Here is a 24145-nt window from a genome sequence, read left to right as displayed (position 1 = left end):
ACGCAGCTCAATGATATTTAACTACAGCATCGGATCAACACCATTGGATCGACAGCATCGGATCAACACCATTGGATCAGCAGCATTGGATCGACAGCATCGGATCAACACCATTGGATCAGCAGCATCGGATCAACACCATTGGATCAGCAGCATTGGATCAGCAGCATTGGATCAACAGCATCGGATCAACAGCATCGGATCAACACCATTGGATCGACAGCATCGGATCAACAGCATCGGATCAACAGCATCGGATCAACACCATTGGATCGACAGCATCGGATCAACACCATTGGATCAGCAGCATCGGATCAACAGCATCGGATCAACAGCATCGGATCAACACCATTGGATCAGCAGCATCGGATCAACACCATTGGATCGACAGCATCGGATCAACACCATTGGATCAGCAGCATCGGATCAACACCATTGGATCAGCAGCATCGGATCAACAGCATCGGATCAACAGCATCGGATCAACACCATTGGATCAGCAGCATCGGATCAACACCATTGGATCGACAGCATCGGATCAACACCATTGGATCAGCAGCATCGGATCAACACCATTGGATCGACAGCATTGGATCAGCAGCATCGGATCAACACCATTGGATCGACAGCATTGGATCAGCAGCATTGGATCAACACCATTGGACCGACACCATTGGATCGACAGCATCGGATCAACACCATTGGATCAGCAGCATCGGACCGACACCATCGAACATTAAAACAACGATACAAATGTAACAGCACAATAAAGTAGATAAACATTGTCTTTAGCAGGAGCCTTTTCATCTAAACACCAGTGGTGAAACTAGTGCCTTCTAACTGCACTGGGCCAACACACTGGGCCCCAACACACTGGGCCAACACACTGGGCCAACACACTGGGCCAACACACTGGGCCCCAACACACTGGGCCAACACACTGGGCCAACACACTGGGCCAACACACTGTGCCCCAACACACTGGGCCCCAACACACTGGGCCCCAACACACTGGGCCAACACACTGGGCCCCAACACACTGGGCCCCAACACACTGGGCCCCAACACACTGGGCCAACACACTGGGCCAACGCACTGGGCCAACGCACTGGGCCCCAACACACTGGGCCCCAACACACTGGGCCAACACACTGGGCCCCAACACACTGGGCCCCAACACACTGGGCCAACACACTGGGCCCCAACACACTGGGCCCCAACACACTGGGCCAACACACTGGGCCAACACACTGGGCCCCAACACACTGGGCCCCAACACACTGGGCCAACACACTGGGCCCCAACGCACTGGGCCCCAACGCACTGGGCCAATGCACTGGGCCAACGGACTGGGCCAACGGACTGGGCCAACGCACTGGGCCCCAACACACTGGGCCAACGGACTGGGCCAACGCACTGGGCCAACACACTGGGCCCCAACACACTGGGCTAACACACTGGGCCAACACACTGGGCCAACGGACTGGGCCAACGGACTGGGCCAACGCACTGGGCCAACGGACTGGGCCAACACACTGGGCCAACGGACTGGGCCAACGCACTGGGCCAACGCACTGGGCCAACGCACTGGGCCAACACACTGGGCCCCAACACACTGGGCTAACACACTGGGCTAACGGACTGGGCCAACGGACTGGGCCAACGGACTGGGCCAACGCACTGGGCCAACACACTGGGCCCCAACACACTGGGCTAACACACTGGGCCAACACACTGGGCCCCAACACACTGGGCCCCAACACACTGGGCCCCAACACACTGGGCCAACGCACTGGGCCAACGCAGTGGGCCCCAACACACTGGGCCAACGCACTGGGCCCCAACACACTGGCCAACGCACTGGGCCAACACACTGGGCCAACGCAGTGGAGCGCAAGCAAAGAAACAACTAGACTTTTGAGTAATCAGAGCCATTCATTTTGAGGTGACGGCGGTACGGGGTGCAAAATGCAATCTGTTCATTATTTTATCACATTAAATTAGATGTGTCCATTTTATATATAGACTAGCTCAAAACATTACTAATCACTGAACATGACAAATTACCCGATGGGTCATTTTCTGGTACAACATAGAGGTGCAAAAACATTCATTCAGACACGATGGACACAGGCCTCTCCCACCTGGACACGAGGAACACCTGTGTGAGGATGTTGTCCACTCCAAGCTTGACACTAAAGCTGAAGGCCCTTGGTATGAGCACCTCCCTCTATAACTGGATCCTGGACTTCCTGATGGGCTGCCCCCTGGTGGTGAGGGTAGGTAACAACACATCTGCCACTCCAACACCGTCATTAAGTTTGGAAGTCCAGGGAGGAGGTTAGAGCGCTGGCAACCAGCTACAGGGAGGAGGTTAGAGCCCTGGCAACCAGCTACAGGGAGGAGGTTAGAGCCCTGGCAACCAGCTACAGGGAGGAGGTTAGAGCCCTGGCAACCAGCTACAGGGAGGAGGTTAGAGCCCTGGCAACCAGCTACAGGGAGGAGCTTAGAGCCCTGGCAACCAGCTACAGGGAGGAGGTTAGAGCCCTGGCAACCAGCTACAGGGAGGAGGTTAGAGCCCTGGCAACCAGCTACAGGGAGGAGGTTAGAGCGCTGGCAACCAGCTACAGGGAGGAGGTTAGAGCGCTGGCAACCAGCTACAGGGAGGAGGTTAGAGCCCTGGCAACCAGCTACAGGGAGGAGGTTAGAGCGTTTGGCTACCAGCTACAGGGAGGAGGTTAGAGCGCTGGCAACCAGCTACAGGGAGGAGGTTAGAGCCCTGGCCCGCTCGGGGGGGGGCCCGGCAACCAGCTACAGGGAGGAGGTTAGAGCCCTGGCAACCAGCTACAGGGAGGAGGGGCGCTGGCCCCTACGGGAGGGGGGCCCTGGCAACCAGCTACAGGGAGGAGGTTAGAGCCCGGCCCGCTCGGGGGGGTGGCGCGGCAACCAGCTACAGGGAGGAGGGGCGCTGGCCCGCTACGGGAGGGGGGCCCTGGCAACCAGCTACAGGGAGGGGGTTAGAGCCCTGGCAACCAGCTACAGGGAGGAGGTTAGAGCCCTGGCAACCAGCTACAGGGAGGAGGTTAGAGCCCTGGCAACCAGCTACAGGGAGGAGGTTAGAGCGCTGGCAACCAGCTACAGGGAGGAGGTTAGAGCCCTGGCAACCAGCTACAGGGAGGAGGTTAGAGCCCTGGCAACCAGCTACAGGGAGGGGGTTAGAGCCCTGGCAACCAACTACAGGGAGGAGGTTAGAGCCCTGGCAACCAACTACAGGGAGGAGGTTAGAGCCCTGGCAACCAGCTACAGGGAGGAGGTTAGAGCGCTGGCAACCAGCTACAGGGAGGAGGTTAGAGCCCTGGCAACCAACTACAGGGAGGAGGTTAGAGCCCTGGCAACCAGCTACAGGGAGGGGGTTAGAGCCCTGGCAACCAGCTACAGGGAGGAGCTTAGAGCCCTGGCAACCAGCTACAGGGAGGAGGTTAGAGCCTTGGGGTACATTCCATGAGATTAAAAAAAACATGCAGGGCTTGACATTCACCTGTTTCTCCACTTGTCCTTCAGACAAGGAGGGGACTGAAAATGGTGGTGTGTTCAAATGTATTTATATAGCCCTTCTTACATCAGCTGATATCTCAAAGTTCTATACAGAAACCCAGCCTAAAACCCCAAACAGCAAGAAATGCAGGTGTAGAAGCACGGTGGCTAGGAAAAACTCCCTAGGAAAAAATCCCTAGAAAGGCCAAAACCTAGGAAGAAACCTAGAGAGGAACCAGGCTATGAGGGGTGGCCAGTCCTATTCTGGCTGTGCCGGGTGGAGATTATAACAGCACATGGCCAAGATGTTCAAATGTTCATAAATGACCAGCGTGGTCAAATAATAATAATCACAGTGGTTGTCGAGGGTGCAACAGGTCAGCACCTCAGGAGTAAATGTCAGTTGGCTTTTCATAGCCGATCATTGAGAGCATCTCTACCGCTCCTGCTGTCTCTAGAGAGTTGAAAACAGCAGGTCTGGGACAGGTAGCACGTCCGGTGAATAGGTCAGGGTTCCAGTAGGTCTGGGACAGGTAGCACGTCCGGTGAACAGGTCAGGGTTTCAGCAGGTCTGGGACAGGTAGCACGTCCGGTGAACAGGTCAGGGTTCCATGTGTTGTTTGATGCTAGAAACCACTTTACAAAATAAAATGCATCATTATTCCCCTACCATTATTACAGAGAATCAGACAAATTATTCTTCCTTCTGCCTATTGGCTATGTAGCTTATTCAAACCTGTCTCAAAATACAACACCGCCCCTTTAAGACATAAAAAAAAAGCTCTTTACCTGACTGGCTTTTCAAAGATGTCTAGAAAAGTACATGATTTGTGCTCTCGTAGGAAGCAACCACTGGCCCATTGTTGACTACAAATGATCCAATAATAATAATAATCAGTAACTAGTAAAGGATATGAACTAAATGGCACATGGCGACATGCGGCTCTCTCTTCGATCTCAACACTAGTGAGTTACTCATGACCGCTCATGCAGTACGGGCACAGATCCATATTTAGCCTATTTGTAATGGGCTATTTGCATACTGCAGCTCTGATTGGTGATGCCGCACTGGTCTGTGTGGAGTAGGGTTTAATAGTGTGTGTCAATGCAATAGGATCCTACTCCAATGAGTTGTGCCTACAACAAAATCTCTTGCACAGTTCCATTTGTTTCGCTATGTTGCTTTGATCGTGTTAACAGGGAAAACTCTAGAACAGTGGTCACCAACCTTTACTGAGTCAAGATCACTTTACTGAGTCAAGATCACTTTACTGAGTCAAGATCACTTTACTGAGTCAAGATCACTTTCTGAGTCAAGATCACTTTCTGAGTCAAGATCACTTTCTGAGTCAAAATCACTTTCTGAGTCAAGATCACTTTACTGAGTCAAGATCACTTTCTGAGTCAAGATCACTTTCTGAGTCAAGATCACTTTACTGAGTCAAGATCACTTTACTGAGTCAAGATCACTTTCTGAGTCAAGATCACTTTCTGAGTCAAAATCACTTTCTGAGTCAAGATCACTTTCTGAGTCAAGATCACTTTACTGAGTCAAGATCACTTTACTGAGTCAAGATCACTTCTCCTGAGTCAAGATCACTTTCTGAGTCAAGATACAAGCCCAGATCTACCACTGAGACTTTTTTTAACATGTCTGAAAAAACGTAAGCCGATGCAACATTAACCAATTAAAAACAGTACTGTAGTAATGAGGTTTGAGCAGTAAGCTACAGGCCCAATACATTATCACCGCATACTGGCTTTGCTTGAATTGTCCTGCCAATGCATAGTTGCTTGGGCCATTTAAAAAATATATATATATTTCAACATTTGAGGTGGACTATATGATCATACCGGTAATAGGTCAGTTGTTGTATTATTTGAGGCACAGCTGAGTGAGCATACATTTAAATAATACAGTATGCTGTTTATCTTTGGGAGAGAGCAGCAGACTGAGGGTCCGCCTCTCAACGTCCCTCTGCTCTGCCACTGACCTAAAAGGGACACCGTCTTCCAGTTTATTGGTCAACTCGAGTCGCACCCCACTATTTCTGCCTCATGCACAAATTAATGTTGTTTCTCCTATGAACAGAGAAAGTGAAATATTCCTCGAAATTAAAAAAAAAGTCCCAAGCCGCTAATAATAACAACGCAGGCCTATAGACACTGTCCTACTCATTCATTCCTATAGATACACTGTCCTACTCATTCATTCCTATAGACACTGTCCTACTCATTCATTCCTATAGATACACTGTCCTACTCATTCATTCCTATAGACACTGTCCTACTCATTCATTCCTATAGATACACTATCCTACTCATTCATTCCTATAGACACTGTCCTACTCATTCATTCCTATAGACACTGTCCTACTCATTCATTCCTATAGATACACTGTCCTACTCATTCATTCCTATAGACACTGTCCTACTCATTCATTCCTATAGATACACTGTCCTACTCATTCATTCCTATAGACAGTGTCCTACTCATTCATTCCTATAGACTATAGACAGTGTCCTACTCATTCATTCCTATAGATACACTGTCCTACTCATTCATTCCTATAGACACTGTCCTACTCATTCATTCCTATAGACACTGTCCTACTCATTCATTCCTATAGATACACTCTGCTACTCATTCATTCCTATAGACACTGTCCTACTCATTCATTCCTATAGACACTGTTCTACTCATTCATTCCTATAGATACACTGTCCTACTCATTAATTCCTATAGATACACTCTGCTACTCATTCATTCCTATAGACACTGTCCTACTCATTCATTCCTATAGATACTGTCCTACTCATTCATTCCTATAGATACACTGTCCTACTCATTCATTCCTATAGACACTGTCCTACTCATTCATTCCTAAAGACACTGTCCTACTCATTCATTCCTATAGATACACTCTGCTACTCATTCATTCCTATAGACACTGTCCTACTCATTCATTCCTATAGACACTGTCCTACTCATTCATTCCTATAGATACACTCTGCTACTCATTCATTCCTATAGATACACTGTCCTACTCATTCATTCCTATAGATACTGTCCTACTCATTCATGCCTATAGATACACTCTGCTACTCATTCATTCCTATAGATACACTCTGCTACTCATTCATTCCTATAGATACTGTCCTACTCATTCATTCCTATAGATACTGTCCTACTCATTCATTCCTAGAGAACACTGTCCTCCTCAGTCATTACTGCTGCAGTGCTTGTTGTAGCGCTGAGTGGAAATAGGAAGAACACGCATTTTATGGCTTATAAAAGTGTGGAATACAAAGTGTTGACAGTTCTGAGTAAGAATTTAAACATGAAGTCAGTCATAAAAACAGCAGCTCTGTGCTGTATTCGTTGACAGTCTCTCTCTAAACGTGGTTTTATACGTTTTGAAATCTCACGGAATAAATTTTGCTGTAGCTTTGTTTAATGCCTGCTACATTACTGCAGATACAGTAATCTGAGCCATCCGATTGGCCAGCGGTAGTTTTACCGTGCAATTGATTTGCTCTCTGGGCCTGCCGATAAGGCACATTTTCTACCTTGAGACAAATGAAATTGTTTAAAATGGCAACAAATCGAGTGCACCTACCGACAACAGCCGAGACAAATACAATGAAAATAGGAACACGAGGCTTTATCATTGGGTTTTTTACAGAAATGTTTGGCGATCGACTAGGAATGCCTTGGAGATGGACTAGGAATGCCTTGGAGATGGACTAGGAATGCCTTGGAGATCGACTAGGAATGCCTTGGAGATGGAGATCGACTAGGAATGCCTTGGAGATCGACTAGGAATGCCTTGGAGATCGACTAGGAATGCCTTGGAGATCGACTAGGAATGCCTTGGAGATCGACTAGGAATGCCTTGGAGATCGACTAGGAATGCCTTGGAGATCGACTAGGAATGCCTTGGAGATCGACTAGGAATGCCTTGGAGATCGACTAGGAATGCCTTGGAGATCGACTAGGAATGCCTTGGAGATCGACTAGGAATGCCTTGGAGATCGACTAGGAATGCCTTGGAGATGGAGATCGACTAGGAATGCCTTTCGCAATCGACCGGTTGGTGACCACTGCTCTAGAATATTGAGTGAAGATCTATCTCATGCTTTTCTCTGTGCGTTGATATTTCTGCGTGACTGTCCCGGGGGAGCTGCACGGCAGGAGTAATCTCCTCCATGAAGACTGGAGGTCAGCCTGATGAACCAAACTACTCAGTAATCTCCTCCATGAAGACTGGGGGTCAGCCTGATGAACCAAACTACTCAGTAATCTCCTCCATGAAGACTGGGGGTCAGCCTGATGAACCAAACTACTCAGTAATCTCCTCCATGAAGACTGGAGGTCAGCCTGATGAACCAAACTACTCAGTAATCTCCTCCATGAAGACTGGGGGTCAGCCTGATGAACCAAACTACTCAGTAATCTCCTCCATGAAGACTGGGGGTCAGCCTGATGAACCAAACTACTCAGTAATCTCCTCCATGAAGACTGGGGGTCAGCCTGATGAACTAAACTACTCAGTAATCTCCTCCATGAAGACTGGAGGTCAGCCTGATGAACCAAACTACTCAGTAATCTCCTCCATATAGCCCAACTCTCACACACTCACATGCACACATACATTTAAACAAAACAAATAGGCTACTCTTTGTTTTTTGGTCATTACTGATTAATTCATTTATCATTAGTAGGTATCTCTTTGAACAATCCTTTTTTATTTTTGTACTTATAGTTTTTTGTGGTGTGGTTTTTATAAAAGCCCCTGAGCTTCCAACCTGCACACCGTTTATGTATTAGTTTGTATCTGTATTGTTGGTCAATTGTTTTCTTTGGTGAAAATAAATTAAACTAAACTTAAACTAGGTCCCCCTCCGATGATTCCCCTCGATCGCTAACGAGACAAGAATCAGATGCATTCATAATGAACCAATTTCAGTTACAGGATGTTCCCCACGTTCAGCCAGTTTCAGTTACAGGATGTTCCCCACGTTCAGCCAGTTTCAGTTACAGGATGTTCCCCACGTTCAGCCAGTTTCAGTTACAGGATGTTCCCCACGTTCAGCCAGTTTCAGTTACAGGATGTTTCCCATGTTCAGCCAGTTTCAGTTACAGGATGTTCCCCATGTTCAGCCAGTTTCAGTTACAGGATGTTCCCCACGTTCAGCCAGTTTCAGTTACAGGATGTTCCCCATGTTCAGCCAGTTTCAGTTACAGGATGTTCCCCACGTTCAGCCAGTTTCAGTTACAGGATGTTTCCCATGTTCAGCCAGTTTCAGGTTGACGTTTAATGGGATTCGTCTTGTCCTGAAGGCAGAACTGATTTCCACTAGATTGGCCAGCTGAAAAAGTCCAAATTGGCTTTATTGTAAGAATTCATGAAAACAAATATGAGCTTTTTGGTCTTAATTTAAGGTTAGGGTTACTAGTGTGGTTAAGGTTAGGGTTACTAGTGTGGTTAGGGTTACTAGTGTGGATAAGGTTAGGGTTACTAGTGTGGTTAAGGTTAGGGTTACTAGTGTGGTTAAGGTTAGGGTTACTAGTGTGGTTAGGGTTACTAGTGTGGATAAGGTTAGGGTTACTAGTGTGGATAAGGTTAGGGTTACTAGTGTGGTTAAGGTTAGGGTTACTAGTGTGGTTAAGGTTAGGGTTACTAGTGTGGTTAAGGTTAGGGTTACTAGTGTGGTTAAGGTTAGGGTTACTAGTGTGGTTAAGGTTAGGGTTACTAGTGTGGTTAAGGTTAGGGTTACTAGTGTGGTTAAGGTTAGGGTTACTAGTGTGGTTAAGGTTAGGGTTACTAGTGTGGTTAAGGTTAGGGTTACTAGTGTGGTTAGGGTTACTAGTGTGGATAAGGTTAGGGTTACTAGTGTGGTTAAGGTTAGGGTTACTAGTGTGGTTAAGGTTAGGGTTACTAGTGTGGTTAAGGTTACTAGTGTGGTTAAGGTTAGGGTTACTAGTGTGGTTAAGGTTAGGGTTACTAGTTTGGTTAAGGTTAGGGTTACTAGTGTGGTTAAGGTTAGGGTTACTAGTGTGGTTAAGGTTAGGGTTACTAGTGTGGTTAAGGTTAGGGTTACTAGTGTGGTTAAGGTTAGGGTTACTAGTGTGGTTAGGGTTACTAGTGTGGTTAAGGTTAGGGTTACTAGTGTGGTTAAGGTTAGGGTTACTAGTGTGGTTAAGGTTAGGGTTACTAGTGTGGTTAAGGTTAGGGTTACTAGTGTGGTTAAGGTTAGGGTTACTAGTGTGGATAAGGTTAGGGTTACTAGTGTGGTTAAGGTTAGGGTTACTAGTGTGGTTAAGGTTAGGGTTACTAGTGTGGTTAAGGTTAGGGTTACTAGTGTGGTTAAGGTTAGGGTTACTAGTGTGGTTAAGGTTAGGGTTACTAGTGTGGTTAAGGTTAGGGTTACTAGTGTGGTTAAGGTTAGGGTTACTAGTGTGGTTAAGGTTAGGGTTACTAGTGTGGTTAAGGTTAGGGTTACTAGTGTGGTTAAGGTTAGGGTTACTAGTGTGGATAAGGTTAGGGTTACTAGTGTGGTTAAGGTTAGGGTTACTAGTGTGGTTAAGGTTAGGGTTACTAGTGTGGTTAAGGTTAGGGTTACTAGTGTGGTTAAGGTTAGGGTTACTAGTGTGGTTAAGGTTAGGGTTACTAGTGTGGTTAAGGTTACTAGTGTGGATAAGGTTAGGGTTACTAGTGTGGATAAGGTTAGGGTTACTAGTGTGGTTAAGGTTAGGGTTACTAGTGTGGTTAAGGTTAGGGTTACTAGTGTGGTTAAGGTTAGGGTTACTAGTGTGGTTAAGGTTAGGGTTACTAGTGTGGTTAAGGTTACTAGTGTGGTTAAGGTTAGGGTTACTAGTGTGGTTAAGGTTAGGGTTACTAGTGTGGTTAAGGTTAGGGTTACTAGTGTGGATAAGGTTAGGGTTACTAGTGTGGTTAGGGTTACTAGTGTGGTTAAGGTTAGGGTTACTAGTGTGGATAAGGTTAGGGTTACTAGTGTGGTTAAGGTTAGGGTTACTAGTGTGGTTAAGGTTACTAGTGTGGTTAAGGTTAGGGTTACTAGTGTGGATAAGGTTAGGGTTACTAGTGTGGATAAGGTTAGGGTTACTAGTGTGGTTAAGGTTAGGGTTACTAGTGTGGTTAAGGTTACTAGTGTGGTTAAGGTTAGGGTTACTAGTGTGGTTAAGGTTAGGGTTACTAGTGTGGTTAAGGTTAGGGTTACTAGTGTGGATAAGGTTAGGGTTACTAGTGTGGATAAGGTTAGGGTTACTAGTGTGGTTAAGGTTACTAGTGTGGTTAAGGTTAGGGTTAAGCTGTTATGTTTTGACTTTGTGGCTGTGCCGGCTAGTGACCACCCTGCAGAACTGAGCTTGTCTCTCTATCAAATTCAGTTCAAGGGGCTTTACTGGCATGGGAAACATATGTTAACATTGCCAAAGTTAGTGAAGTAGATAATAAAAGTGAAATAAACAAAAGTAAACATTTACAGTAAACATTACACTCACAGAAGTTCCAAAATAATTAATACATTTCAAATGTCATATTATGTATATATATACAGTGTTTTAAAGATGCGAAAGTACAAAATGGAACATAAATAAACATAAATATGGGTTGTATTTACAATGGTGTTTGTTCTTCACTGGTTGCCCTTTTCTTGGGGCAACAGGTCACAAATCTATTTCACCCAATAGATATTCTTTGTGGGTCTGTGTAATCTGAGGGAAATATGTGTCTCTAATATGGTCATACATTTGGCAGGAGGTTAGGAAGTGCAGCTCGGTTTCCACCTCATTTTGTGGGCAGTGTTGCACATAGCCTGTCTTCTCTTGAGAGGAAAGCTTTGACTATGTACAGACTCAGTGAGCATAGCCTTGCTATTGAGAAAGGTCGGCGTAGGCAGGTTTGGGTCAGTTTGGGTCGGTCACAGTGGTCAGGTATTCTGCCACTGTGTACTCTCTGTTTAGGGCCAAATAGCATTCTAGTTTGCTCAGTTTTTTTGTTAATTCTTTCCAATGTGTCAAGTAATTATCTTTTTGTTTTCTCATGATTTGGTTGGGTCTAATTGTGTTGCTGTCTCTCTCTCTCTCCCCTCCCCCTCTCTCCCTCCCCCCTCTCTCCCCTCCCCCTCTCTCCCTCCCCCCTCTCTGCTATATTTACCGTGCCTCCTGATTGGGGTCCCTTAAAAGGTCCTGCCGGTGTCTTCAGCATTCTGCCGAGTGGCAGCATTATTTTAGTTCTGTGGCTGCCGCTGCTCGTCCTGTCCCCTCCACTCCCATTGCTGTTCTGCCTGGTTAAGGATTTGCTTTGGATACTTTTTGAGTTGCACCCCTCTGTCCTGTTGGTTTCAACGATTTTAACGATTTTCAGTTTTGGTGAGTGGAAATGTTTTTAATTCATATGCTTTTGTATAATGAAATTAAACTCCAATCTATATTTTGCATATATTGTTTAATGGATAATAGTAGGCCTGTATCTAGGCTGTTGAAGACTATATTTATTACCATAGGCCTGAATGTATAGAATTTATTATTAAGTCAGTTACATTAATGTCACCTTCACTAGGTAGTTGTTTCATTTGATGAATGTAGCTAACATAACAATTCTGAGGAAACTAACTTACCTCCCAATGTATTCAGTTATTTTTTATTTTTTATTTTTTATTGACTAACTCTCATAATGGTACTAAGACTGAGGTCATATTTGCAGTTGAATAGTGCATGGTAGCTAATTTTAGAATAAGGGCCCAGAGGCCTACATTAAGTCATGTTACATAACATCTTTAGACACCGTAAAGAGATTCTCTGGTACTTTTTAGCCAGTAGTTCTGAAAGTAGCACTCACAAGCCAAAAAGTGGTTCATGAAAATAGCTTATTACGTCATTACTCTCTCTCTCTCTCTCTCTCTCTGCTGTGTCCACTGAGCTTTTGGGCCCGCCCTGCAACCTCATTGGATAACGTAGGGCAGGTCTCTTGCTAGGGGACACTCAAATGCGAGGGGCTGAAGCTCATTGGCTAGAACTCATATTGCTAGGGGGCTGGCCGGCCCACGTTGGGGGAAATGTAGGGAAAGTGGCGCCTGCACCGCTTCAAGAAAACAGTTGCTTTCTAACTAGGGATTTGGTGGCTAATTGAGGTAAGACAGTAATTCTGGTCGAAGATGATGCATGTATGAAATACATAGTGGGAGGTTTAAAAGATACTTTCTATGTCGCCAAAGTACCGGAGCATGTCTTTAAGACATGTAAACTACAGGCTAATGGAATGAATAGCGTTCTTTACATTGCATTGTAACATGCTTTGATGGATGCCCATTCATTTCATCAGCTAGCAGTGTGTGGAAGTGTAGTGTACATGCTAGTGATTGCACCCTGTCAGACAGACCTCTCACAGTATTTGTGTAATTTCTCTAATGATCTGATCATGGGTTGGTTGTCTACTACAGCAGATGATGAGGTAGAGCAGAGCATCAGTCTACCTATAGGCTTACTACCAGAGCATCAGTCTACCCCCAGGCTTACTACCAGAGCATCAGTCTACCCCCAGGCTTACTACCAGAGCATCAGTCTACCCATAGGCTAACTACCAGAGCATCAGTCTACCCATAGGCTTACTACCAGAGCATCAGTCTACCCATAGGCTTACTACCAGAGCATCAGTCTACCCATAGGCTTACTACCAGAGCATCAGTCTACCCATAGGCTTACTACCAGAGCATCAGTCTACCCCCAGGCTAACTACCAGAGCATCAGTCTACCCATAGGCTTACTACCAGAGCATCAGTCTACCCATACCTCCCTTGGTAGGCCTATCCTACCCATGACACCTGATTGTGCTCACCCTTTCCAGAGTCAGGAATAGCACTTTAGTCTCTCAGTCTCCAGGCTCAAGACTGAAGTGGTTGTTAGGCTGGAGTAGGAGAGGAAGTGGTTAAAGACACAATATAGCCTATTAGCAAAGAGGAAATGAATTGGAGAGGAAGTGGTTAAAGACACAATAATGCCTATTAGGAAAGAGGAAATGAATTGGACAAGTGAATTGGTTAAAGACACAATATAGCCTATTAGTAAAGAGGGAATTAATTGGAGAGGAAGTGGTTAAAGATACAATATAGCCTACTAGCAAAGAGGAAATGAATTGGAGAGGAAGTGGTTAAAGACACAATATAGCCTACTAGCAAAGAGGAAATGAATTGGAGAGGAAGTGGTTAAAGACACAATATAGCCTATTAGCAAAGAGGAAATTAATTGTGAACTTGGCTATTTCAATCAGATTCTTCTAATAACAGCTTTGTCATTTTGATATGTTGTAAACTAAAGTACAGTATCGCTATAGCCTAGCTACAGTGGAGGAACCAAGCTTTAACTTCCTGACTGATGTTTTGAGATGTTGTGAACTAATGTACAGTATAGCTATAGCCTAGCTACAGTGGGGGGGGGGAAATTATTTGATCCCCTGCTGATTTTGTACGTTTGCCCAGTGACAAAGAAATGATCAGTCTATAATTTTAATGGTAGGTTTATTTGAACAATGAGAGACAGAATAACAACAAAAAAATCCAGAAAAACGCATGTCAAAAATGTTATAAATTGATTTGCTTTTTAATGAGGGAAATAAGTATTTGAGATTTCTGGTTCCCAGGTGTCTTTTATACAGGTAACGAGCTGAGATTAGGAGCACACTCTTAAAGGGAGTGCTCCTCAGCTTGTTACCTGTATAAAAGACACCTGTCCACAGAAGCAATCAATCAATCAGATTCCAAACTCTCCACCATGGCCAAGTCCAAAGAGCTCTCCAACGATGTCAGGGACAAGATTGTAGACCTACACAAGGCTGGAATGGGCTACAAGACCATCGCCAAGCAGCTTGGTGAGAAGGTGACAACAGTTTGTGCGATTATTCGCAAATGGAAGAAACACAAAAGAACTGTCAATCTCCCTCGGCCTGGGGCTCCATGCAAGATCTCACCTTGTGGAGTTGCAATGATCATGAGAACTGTGAGGAATCAGCCCAGAACTACACGGGAGGATCTTGTCAATGATCTCAAGGCAGCTGGGACCATAGTCACCAAGAAAACAATTGGTAACACACTACGCCGTGAAGGACTGAAATCCTGCAGCGCCCGCAAGGTCCCCCTGCTCAAGAATACATATACATGCCCGTCTGAAGTTTGCCAATGAACATCTGAATGATTCAGAGGACAACTGGTGAAAGTGTTGTGGTCAGATGAGACCAAAATGGAGCTCTTTGGCATCAACTCAACTCGCCGTGTTTGGAGGAGGAGGAATGCTGCCTATGACCCCAAGAACACCATCCCCACCGTCAAACATGGAGGTGGAAACATTATGCTTTGGGGGTGTTTTTCTGCTAAGGGGACAGGACAACTTCACCGCATCAAAGGGACGATGGACGGGGCCATGTACTGTCAAATCTTGTGTGAGAACTCCCTCAGCCAGGGCATTGAAAATGGGTCGTGGATGGGTATTCCAGCATGACAATGACCCAAAACACACGGCCAAGGCAACAAAGGAGTGGCTCAAGAAGAAGCACATTAAGGTCCTGGAGTGGCCTAGCCAGTCTCCAGACCTTAATTCCATAGAAAATCTGTGGAGGGAGCTGAAGGTTCGAGTTGCCAAACGTCAGCCTCGAAACCTTAATGACATGGAGAAGATCTGCAAAGAGGAGTGGGACAAAATCCCTCCTGAGATGTGTGCAAACCTGGTGGCCAACGACAAGAAACGTCTGACCTCTGTGATTGCCAACAAGGGTTTTGCCACCAAGTACTAAGTCATGTTTTGCAGAGGGGTCAAATACTTATTTCCCTCATTAAAATGCAAATAAATTTATAACATTTTTGACATGCGTTTTTCTGGATTTTTTTGTTGTTATTCTGTCTCTCACTGTTCAAATAAACCTCCCATTAAAATTATAGACTGATCATTTCTTTGTCAGTGGGCAAACGTACAAAATCAGCAGGGGATCAAAAACTTTTTTCCCCCCACTGTACAACTGTTCTATTTAGTCTAATAATAATAATAATATCAATTAAAACCATTTAATCATAAATTGACATATTTAACTGCAAGCTTGAACTAAACCAACTATAACATAACCCCAACATAACCATAATCAGATTGTTTTACAGACGTATTTTAAACTGAATAGATACAAATCCTGTTCTGATTGAACGTAGCGTGTGGCGGGGAGCCTGGAGTCTGAACTTATCAGCCAGTCAGGATGTCTGCATCGTTCCATGTGAAACAACACCACCACCACCACAGTGACAAGAAGCAGCAGCGTGAGAGCATCAGCCATCACAGCTCTCGCTCCTCTTTTAGTCAGCTGTCATATGCTGCCCACAAGAGAATCCAGCACAGCACCATAGGGTAAGAACAGGAGGATGAGGAGGAGAGGAAGACTGTGGCATCTCTCTACTGCTCCTCTCCTCTGCTGTTTGATCATTTATAATCTATCCGCGTGATTAACTCATGTCCTGGTTGTAACAGTCCTGGTGTGGTGAAGTGACTGTTGGTCTAATACTACTAAAGATGACTGTAGTAGTAGTTTTTGTGTTGAGGGTTTTGCTTTTACTATGTTGTGTTGACACAGGTATGTGACTGACTGCTGATTTGTTATGTCTGGAGGAAATATCTTCATAATCCTTATGTCTGTTGACGCACCCTTGCCTCAATCTAAGTAATATAATAATAATCATCGATCAGTTTAAGCTAGAGATATCTGTGTGTGTCGGCCTTCCGTATCTGCGGTGGAAGGTGGCCGAGCTACAGCGCTGTTTGTTAGACCATGAGACATGAAACATCGGTTTGGCCTATGGAGTGACCACTCTGTGGAAAGGGAAGAGTCTCATGAACACCGTGATGCTCTCTGTTCTGCTCTACGACCACCACACGTGACACAGGACTCATCTGAAAGTAACACACACAAACACATTGATGTATGGAGGTACGTTTCTGCCACCAAAAATAATGGTTTAAGTATGTGTAAAAAAAAATAGACTCTTCAAAAGCTTATTCCCTGTGATTTATTTTTTGACTGTCTTTTTTTGCCATTTATGAATGTGTTATTAAATGTGTTTCTCTGGACTAAATAAACATGGTTAATACCAAAAGGGATCCAAAAATTCCAAGTCAAATAGCGACATGATCCATGGTATGACCATCTTAAAATCATTCCAGATGTTAGTTTAGTAGCCTCTGGTACAATATCAACAATATCACATGGTTCTGTAGACACATGGTCAGAAGGCTTTTGTTCTTCAGACTAAAGGCTTCATGTTGGAGACATGCTGAAGGCTCCATGTTGGAGACATGCTGAAGGCTCCATGTTGGAGACATGCTGAAGGCTGAAGGCTTCATGATGGAGACATGCTGAAGGCTGGAGGACCAGACTGAAGGCGCCCTGTTGGAGAAATGCAGTGGTCTGAAGGCTCCATGTTGGAGACCTGCTGAAGGCTGGAGGACCAGTCTGAAGGCTCCATGTTGGAGACCTGCTGAAGGCTGGAGGACCAGTCTGAAGGCTCCATGTTGGAGACCTGCTGAAGGCTGGAGGACCAGTCTGAAGGCTCCATGTTGGAGACCTGCTGAAGGCTGGAGGACCAGTCTGAAGGCTCCATGTTGGAGACCTGCTGAAGGCTGGAGGACCAGTCTGAAGGCTCCATGTTGGAGACATGCTGAAGGCTGAAGGCTCCATGTTGGAGACCTGCTGAAGGCTCCATGTTGGAGACCTGCTGAAGGCTGAAGGCTCCATGTTGGAGACCTGCTGAAGGCTGAAGGCTCCATGTTGGAGACATGCTGAAGGCTCCATGTTGGAGACATGCTGAAGGCTCCATGTTGGAGACATGCTGAAGGCTGAAGGCTTCATGATGGAGACATGCTGAAGGCTCCATGTTGGAGACATGCTGAAGGCTCCATGTTGGAGACATGCTGAAGGCTGAAGGCTTCATGTTGGAGACCTGCTGAAGGCTGAAGGCTCCATGTTGGAGACCTGCTGAAGGCTGAAGGCTCCATGTTGGAGACCTGCTGAAGGCTGAAGGCTCCATGTTGGAGACAGGCTGAAGGCTGAAGGCTCCATGTTGGAGACATGCTGAAGGCTGAAGGCTCCATGTTGGAGACATGCTGAAGGCTGAAGGCTCCATGTTGGAGACCTGCTGAAGGCTGAAGGCTCCATGTTGGAGACATGCTGAAGGCTCCATGTTGGAGACATGCTGAAGGCTCCATGTTGGAGACATGCTGAAGGCTCCATGTTGGAGACATGCTGAAGGCTGAAGGCTCCATGTTGGAGACATGCTGAAGGCTCCATGTTGGAGACATGCTGAAGGCTGAAGGCTCCATGTTGGAGACATGCTGAAGGCTGAAGGCTCCATGTTGGAGACATGCTGAAGGCTGAAGGCTCCATGTTGGAGACATGCTGAAGGCTGAAGGCTCCATGTTGGAGACCTGCTGAAGGCTGAAGGCTCCATGTTGGAGACATGCTGAAGGCTGAAGTCTCCATGTTGGAGACATGCTGAAGGCTTCACGTTGGAGACATGCTGAATCTGAGGGACCCGGCTGAATGCCTTTCTTCCTGCTGAGTAAACATGATCTCTTGCAGGCTGGGAGCCAGAGATACTCATGGAGAGAGTTGAGCTACATGTGTCTGCTTCAGCGGAAAACAACTCAATGACTGTACTATTGGGACATGATTTATTACTATTAATAATGACGCTGCTGTTGGCTGGCCTGTACAGGAACAGTTTAATTCTGAAATGCATTGGTGGTGCCTTGGTCGAATGCTCACTGAACAGACCTGTATCTTTAGTCTTGGGATTCTAAACTTTAGCTTGTAGCGATGTATTTGATGTGCCGTTAGAGGCTTAATCATCATTATAATGGTCCAATCTGCTCTCTGCACTGCACTCTTAGAGAAAAACGTAGAATGTAGAAACTTACAGGTTTCTTTGGCTCTCCCAATGTGGTGTATCTGTGGTGTCTGGTGTATCTGTGGTGTCTGGTGTATCTGTGGTGTCTGGTGTATCTGTGGTGTATCTATGGTGTATCTGTGGTGTCTGGTGTATCTGTGGTGTATCTGTGGTGTCTGGTGTATCTGTGGTGTATCTGTGGTGTATCTGTGGTGTCTGGTATATCTGTGGTGTATTTGTGGTGTCTGGTGTATCTGTGGTATATCTGTAATGTATCTGTGGTGTATCTGTGGTGTCTGGTGTATCTGTGGTATATCTGTGATGTATCTGTGGTGTCTGGTGTATCTGTGGTGTATCTGTGGTGTATCTGTGGTGTCTGGTATATCTGTGGTGTATTTGTGGTGTCTGGTGTATCTGTGGTGTATCTGTGGTGTATCTGTGGTATCTGGTTTATCTGTGGTGTCTGGTGTATCTGTGGTGTATTTGTGGTGTCTGGTGTATCTGTGGTGTATTTGTGGTGTCTGGTGTATCTGTGGTGTCTGATTTATCTGTGGTGTCTGGTGTATCTGTGGTGTCTGGTGTATCTGTGGTGTCTGGTATATCTGTGGTGTATCTGTGGTGTCTGGTATATCTGTGGTGTCTGGTGTATCTGTGGTGTATCTGTGGTGTATCTGTGGTGTATCTGTGGTGTCTGGTGTATCTGTGGTGTCTGGTATATCTGTGGTGTCTGGTGTATCTGTGGTGTCTGGTATATCTGTGGTGTATCTGTGGTGTATCTGTGGTGTATCTGTGGTGTCTGGTATATCTGTGGTGTCTGGTGTATCTGTGGTGTATCTGTGGTATCTGGTTTATCTGTGGTGTCTGGTGTATCTGTGGTGTCTGGTATATCTGTGGTGTCTGGTGTATCTGTGGTGTATCTGTGGTGTGTGGTGTATCTGTGGTATATCTGTGGTGTCTGGTGTATCTGTGGTGTATCTGTGGTGTATCTGTGGTGTCTGGTGTATCTGTGGTGTCTGGTTTATCTGTGGTATCTGGTGTATCTGTGGTGTCTGGTATATCTGTGGTATATCTGTGGTGTGTGGTATATCTGTGGTGTATCTGTGGTATAGCTGTGGTGTATCTGTGGTGTCTGGTATATCTGTGGTGTATCTGTGGTGTATCTGTGGTATAGCTGTGGTGTATCTGTGGTTTATCTGTGGTTTCTAATGTGTCTGTGGTATCTTGTGTATCTTTATCTATTTTGTCTGTTGTTTGTGTGTTGTTATTGTGTCCGTAATGTGTGTCAGGATCATGCCAGTTATTTCTAGGTTACATTATCAGTATGTCTTCATATATGTATTTGTTTAGTGACACTGATAACTTTCCATTCTTACATCTTTCTCAGTAGTAACTGTTACTGTAAAGGTAAATCCAGGTAGAACATCTGTCGCTATGACACAGCTACTGTTGCTATGACACAACTCCCCGGTGTTAAAGAGTTGTAAAAGCTCTGACTCAGTCTGTCTCTCTCTCTCTCTCTCGCTCTCTCTCTCTCTCTCTCTCTCTCTGTCTCTCTCTGTCTCTCTCTGTCTCTCTCTCTCTCTCTCTCTCTCTCTCTCTGTCTCTCTCTCTCTCTCTCTCTCTCTCTCTCTCTCTCTCTCTCTCTCTCTGTCTCTCTCTCTCTCTCTCTCTCTGTCTCTCTCTCTCTCTCTCTCTCTCTCTCTCTCTCTCTCTCTCACCTTCTCTCCCCCTGTCAGAGTGCAGAAGAGTTCTGTCGAATTAGAGAAGAGGTCGGAGTTCATACCTAGCCAGCTGCTGCCGCCGAGAGTCAAGAAGTACCTGGCTATGGACCCTGACACCAACGATGTCATTGGATACATAGTTCCTGTCTTCAGGACCAGGTGGGGGACTGGGATGTAACATGGTAACATTGACATGTTTCAGATAGACATTTACACTGACCCCCAGTCTTCATGGAGGAGATTACTGAGTAGTTTAGTTCATCAGGCTGACCTCCAGTCTTCATGGAGGAGATTACTGAGTAGTTTGGTTCATCAGGCTGACCCCCAGTCTTCATGGAGGAGATTACTGAGTAGTTTGGTTCATCAGGCTGACCCCCAGTCTTCATGGAGGAGATTACTGAGTAGTTTGGTTCATCAGGCTGACCCCCAGTCTTCATGGAGGAGATTACTGAGTAGTTTAGTTCATCAGGCTGACCTCCAGTCTTCATGGAGGAGATTACTGACTAGTTTGGTTCATCAGGCTGACCCCCAGTCTTCATGGAGGAGATTACTGGGTAGTTTGGTTCATCAGGCTGACCTCCAGTATTCACTTGAAGTTATTGAGGGAGTACGATGTTTTGACAATGTGAAGATAATAATTCCAGAGTCTGGTACCTCTATATCTAATAGAGAATTGACTATGCGAGGTGCATCAGTGGGGAGGGTGAAGGTTATCGCATTGTCTTGTGTTAAATAGATGGATTTCAGAATAACCTGGAAGAATCCATTGAAGGGTTTAGGTTAAACTGTCTGGGACCTGGAAGAATCCATTGAAGGGTTTAGGTTAAACTGTCTGGGAGGTATGAGTATTTGTAGATGAAAGTGCATAGTTGGCGTACATTAATGTCGTAAATAGACAAGATATTGAGTTTCTTAAACAAAGGTGCAGATGGAGCCAGGTAATTAGAGGAGGTATCTAGTCTTGTAAATGTATTTTGTATGATGAGTAATTTGTGTAGGTAGGAGGCATATGTTCTGGCCCAGACAATATTACTGTAAATGAGATATGGGTAAATTAAGCTATAGCATAGAGTTAGGAAGCAAACCTGATGAACCATAAACAAATTGTTCTCTATCAGAAACATAACTAGAGTTCAATTGGAAAGTATTCAGACCCCTTGATATTTTCCACATTTTGTTACGTTACAGTCTTATTCTAAAATTGATTTGAAAAAAAATCTCATGAATCGTCACAGAATGCCCCAGAAAAACAAAGCATAAACAGGTTTTTAGATTTTGTTTTGCCCAAAATTAAAATAAAAACAGAGAAATCACATTTCCATCAGTATTCAGACCCTTTACTCTGTACTTTGTTGAAGCACCTTTGGCAGCGATTACAGCCTCCAGTCTTCTTGGGTATGATGCTACAAGCTTGGCACACCTGTATTTGGGGAGTTTCTCCCATTCTTCTCTGCAGATTCTCTCAAGCTCTGTCAGGTTGGATGGGGAGCGTTGCTGCACAGCTATTTTCAGGTCTCTCCAGAGATGTTCGATCGGGTTCAAGTCCGGGCTCTGGCTGGGCCACTCAAGGACATTCATAAGCTTGTCCCGAAGCCACTCCTGCGATGTCTTGGCTGTGTGTTTAGGGTCGTTGTCCTGTTGGAAGGTGAACCTTCGCCCCAGTCTGAGGTCCTGAGCGCTCTGGAGCAGGTTTTCATCAATCCTGACTAGTCTCCCAGTTCCTGCCTCTGAAAAACATCCCCACAGCATGATGCTGCCACCACCATGCTTCACTGTAGGGATGGACCCAGGTTTCCTCCAGACGTGACACTTGGCATTCAGGCCAAAGAATTCAATCTTGGTTTCATCAGACCAGAGAATCTTGTTTCTCATGGTCTGAGAGTCCTTTAGGTGCTTTTTGGCAAAAACTCCAAGTGGGCTGTAATGTGCCTTTTACTGAGTAGTGGCTTCCGTCTGGCCACTCTACCATAAAGGCCTGATTGGTGGAGTTCTACAGAGATGGTTGTCCTTCTGGAAGGTAGCTGGGTCCAGGGTCAGGCAGAAGGTCATACACAGGGACTCCAAAAAAGTTACAGTACAGGCAGGGAAAAGGCAAAAGGGCATTGTTAGTGAGGATGGCCAAAAACACGGGAGGACTAAAACGGAAATAAACAGAGCTCCGAATAGAACGTGAATCAAAACAAGCAATACCTCACAGTGATGGGGTGCAAAGAACTTAACTAAATAGTGTGTGATAATGACATACAGGTGTGTGAACAGGTGATCAGAATAGAGTTAATAGAGTTAAGAAAATATTTGCTAAAGTAAAAAATACTCTGTACCGGTACCCCCTGTATATAGCCTCCACATTGACTCTGTACCGGTACCCCCTGTATATAGCCTCCACATTGACTCTGTACCGGTACCCCCTGTATATAGCCTCCACATTGACTCTGTACCGGTACCCCCTGTATATAGCCTCCACATTGACTCTGTACCGGTACCCCCTGTATATAGTCTCCACATTGACTCTGTACCGGTACCCCCTGTATATAGCCTCCACATTGACTCTGTACCGGTACCCCCTGTATATAGCCTCCACATTGACTCTGTACCGGTACCCCCTGTATATAGCCGGTACCCCCTGTATATAGCCTCCACATTGACTCTGTACCGGTACCCCCTGTATATAGCCTCCACATTGACTCTGTACCGGTACCCCCCTGTATATAGCCTCCACATTGACTCTGTATCGATACCCCCTGTATATAGCCTCATTATTGTTATGTGGTTACTTTTGAGGTAATTTGTACATGAAGGTAGGGGTAAAGTGACTATGTATAGATCATTAACTGCGAGTAGCAGCAGTCTAAAAACAAATGGGGGATGGGGGTCAATGTAAATAGTCCGGGTGGCCATTTGATTAATTGTTCAGCAGTCTTATGGCTTGGGGGTTGAAGCTGTTAAGGAGCCTTTTGGATATTCCTCTGACACAGCCTAGTATATAGGTCCTGGAAGGCAGGAAGCTTGGCCCCAGTGATGTACTGGGCCGTTCGCATTACCCTCTGTAGCGCCTTATGGTCGGAGGCCGAGCAGTTGCCATACCAGGCAGTGATGCAACCGGTCAGGATGCTCTCGATGGTGCAGCTGTAGAACTTTTTGAGGATCTGGGGACCCATGCCAAATCTTTTCAGTCTCCTGAGGGGGAATAGGTTTTGTCTTGCCCTCTTCACACCTGTCTTGGTGTGTTTGGACCATGACAGTTTGTTGGTAATGTGGACACCACGGAACATGAATCTCTCGGCCCGCTCCACTACAGCCCCATTGATGGGGATCTGTTCGGCCCTTCTTTTCCTGTAGTCCACGATCAGCTCCTTTGTTATGCTCACATTGAGGGAGAGGTTGTTGTCCTGGCACCACACTGCTGACCTCCTCCCTATAGGCTGTCTCGTCGTTGTCGGTGATCAGGCCTACCACTGTTGTGTCGTCAGCAAACTTAATGATGGTGTTGGAGTCGTGCTTGGCCACCCAGTCATGAGTGAACATGGAACACAGGAGGGGACTAGGCACGCCCTTACCACCTGGGGGCCGGCCCGTCAGGAAGTCCAGGATCCAGTTGTAAACCAAGGTTTCCAGAATCCTTCTGCTGATCTCTTACTTGGTTTAACTAAGGTGAAATACAGAGTTGAAAGACGTGAGTAAAGTCTGGTAAGCAGACTCCTCATCGGCCGGATTATAAACATTTACCATGAAATATCAACAATTAACATCTTAAAGAGCTCCCAATTGCTTTAGTTCAATATTCTACATTTAATGCTACTAATCCTTCCCATCTGTTAATGTCCAGCTGCCAAAGAGAAGTGGAAAGTTGGAAAGTGGTCGAATGTCAGTATAAAGTGTACCTGTATTTTAATTTTTTTTATTTCACCTTTATTTAACCAGGTAGGCAAGTTGAGAACAAGTTCTCATTT

At 45.6% G+C, this 24145-nt stretch overlaps 1 protein-coding gene across 5 annotated transcripts in view; it reads left to right on the top strand.

Annotated features, from left to right (window-relative positions):
- Positions 1-11766: 11766 nt before the first annotated feature.
- Positions 11767-24145, top strand: part of myom1a (myomesin 1a (skelemin)) — a 98051-nt gene continuing 85672 nt past the window's right edge. For 2 of the 5 annotated variants that reach the window (XR_014391813.1, XM_082973158.1), the window contains exons 1-3: positions 11767-11932; positions 15751-15943; positions 20211-20354. Coding sequence is in view for 3 of the 5 variants with exons in the window: in XM_082973158.1 (XP_082829284.1) it covers positions 15795-15943; positions 20211-20354 (293 nt within the window). In the remaining 2 variants the exon portion in view is untranslated. Of the gene's footprint in view, positions 11933-12554; positions 12694-15750; positions 15944-20210; positions 20355-24145 lie in introns of those variants that run through there. The other 3 variants (XM_082973159.1, XM_082973160.1, XM_082973161.1) reach the window with 3 other exon arrangements.

This window comes from Salmo salar, chromosome 03 (genome assembly GCF_965601325.2).
Source record: "Salmo salar chromosome 03, fSalSal1, whole genome shotgun sequence".
In the NCBI taxonomy this organism is placed as follows: domain Eukaryota; kingdom Metazoa; phylum Chordata; class Actinopteri; order Salmoniformes; family Salmonidae; genus Salmo; species Salmo salar.
Note: the sequence above shows the minus strand (reverse complement) of the source record. Positions and strands in the feature narration are given on the sequence as shown.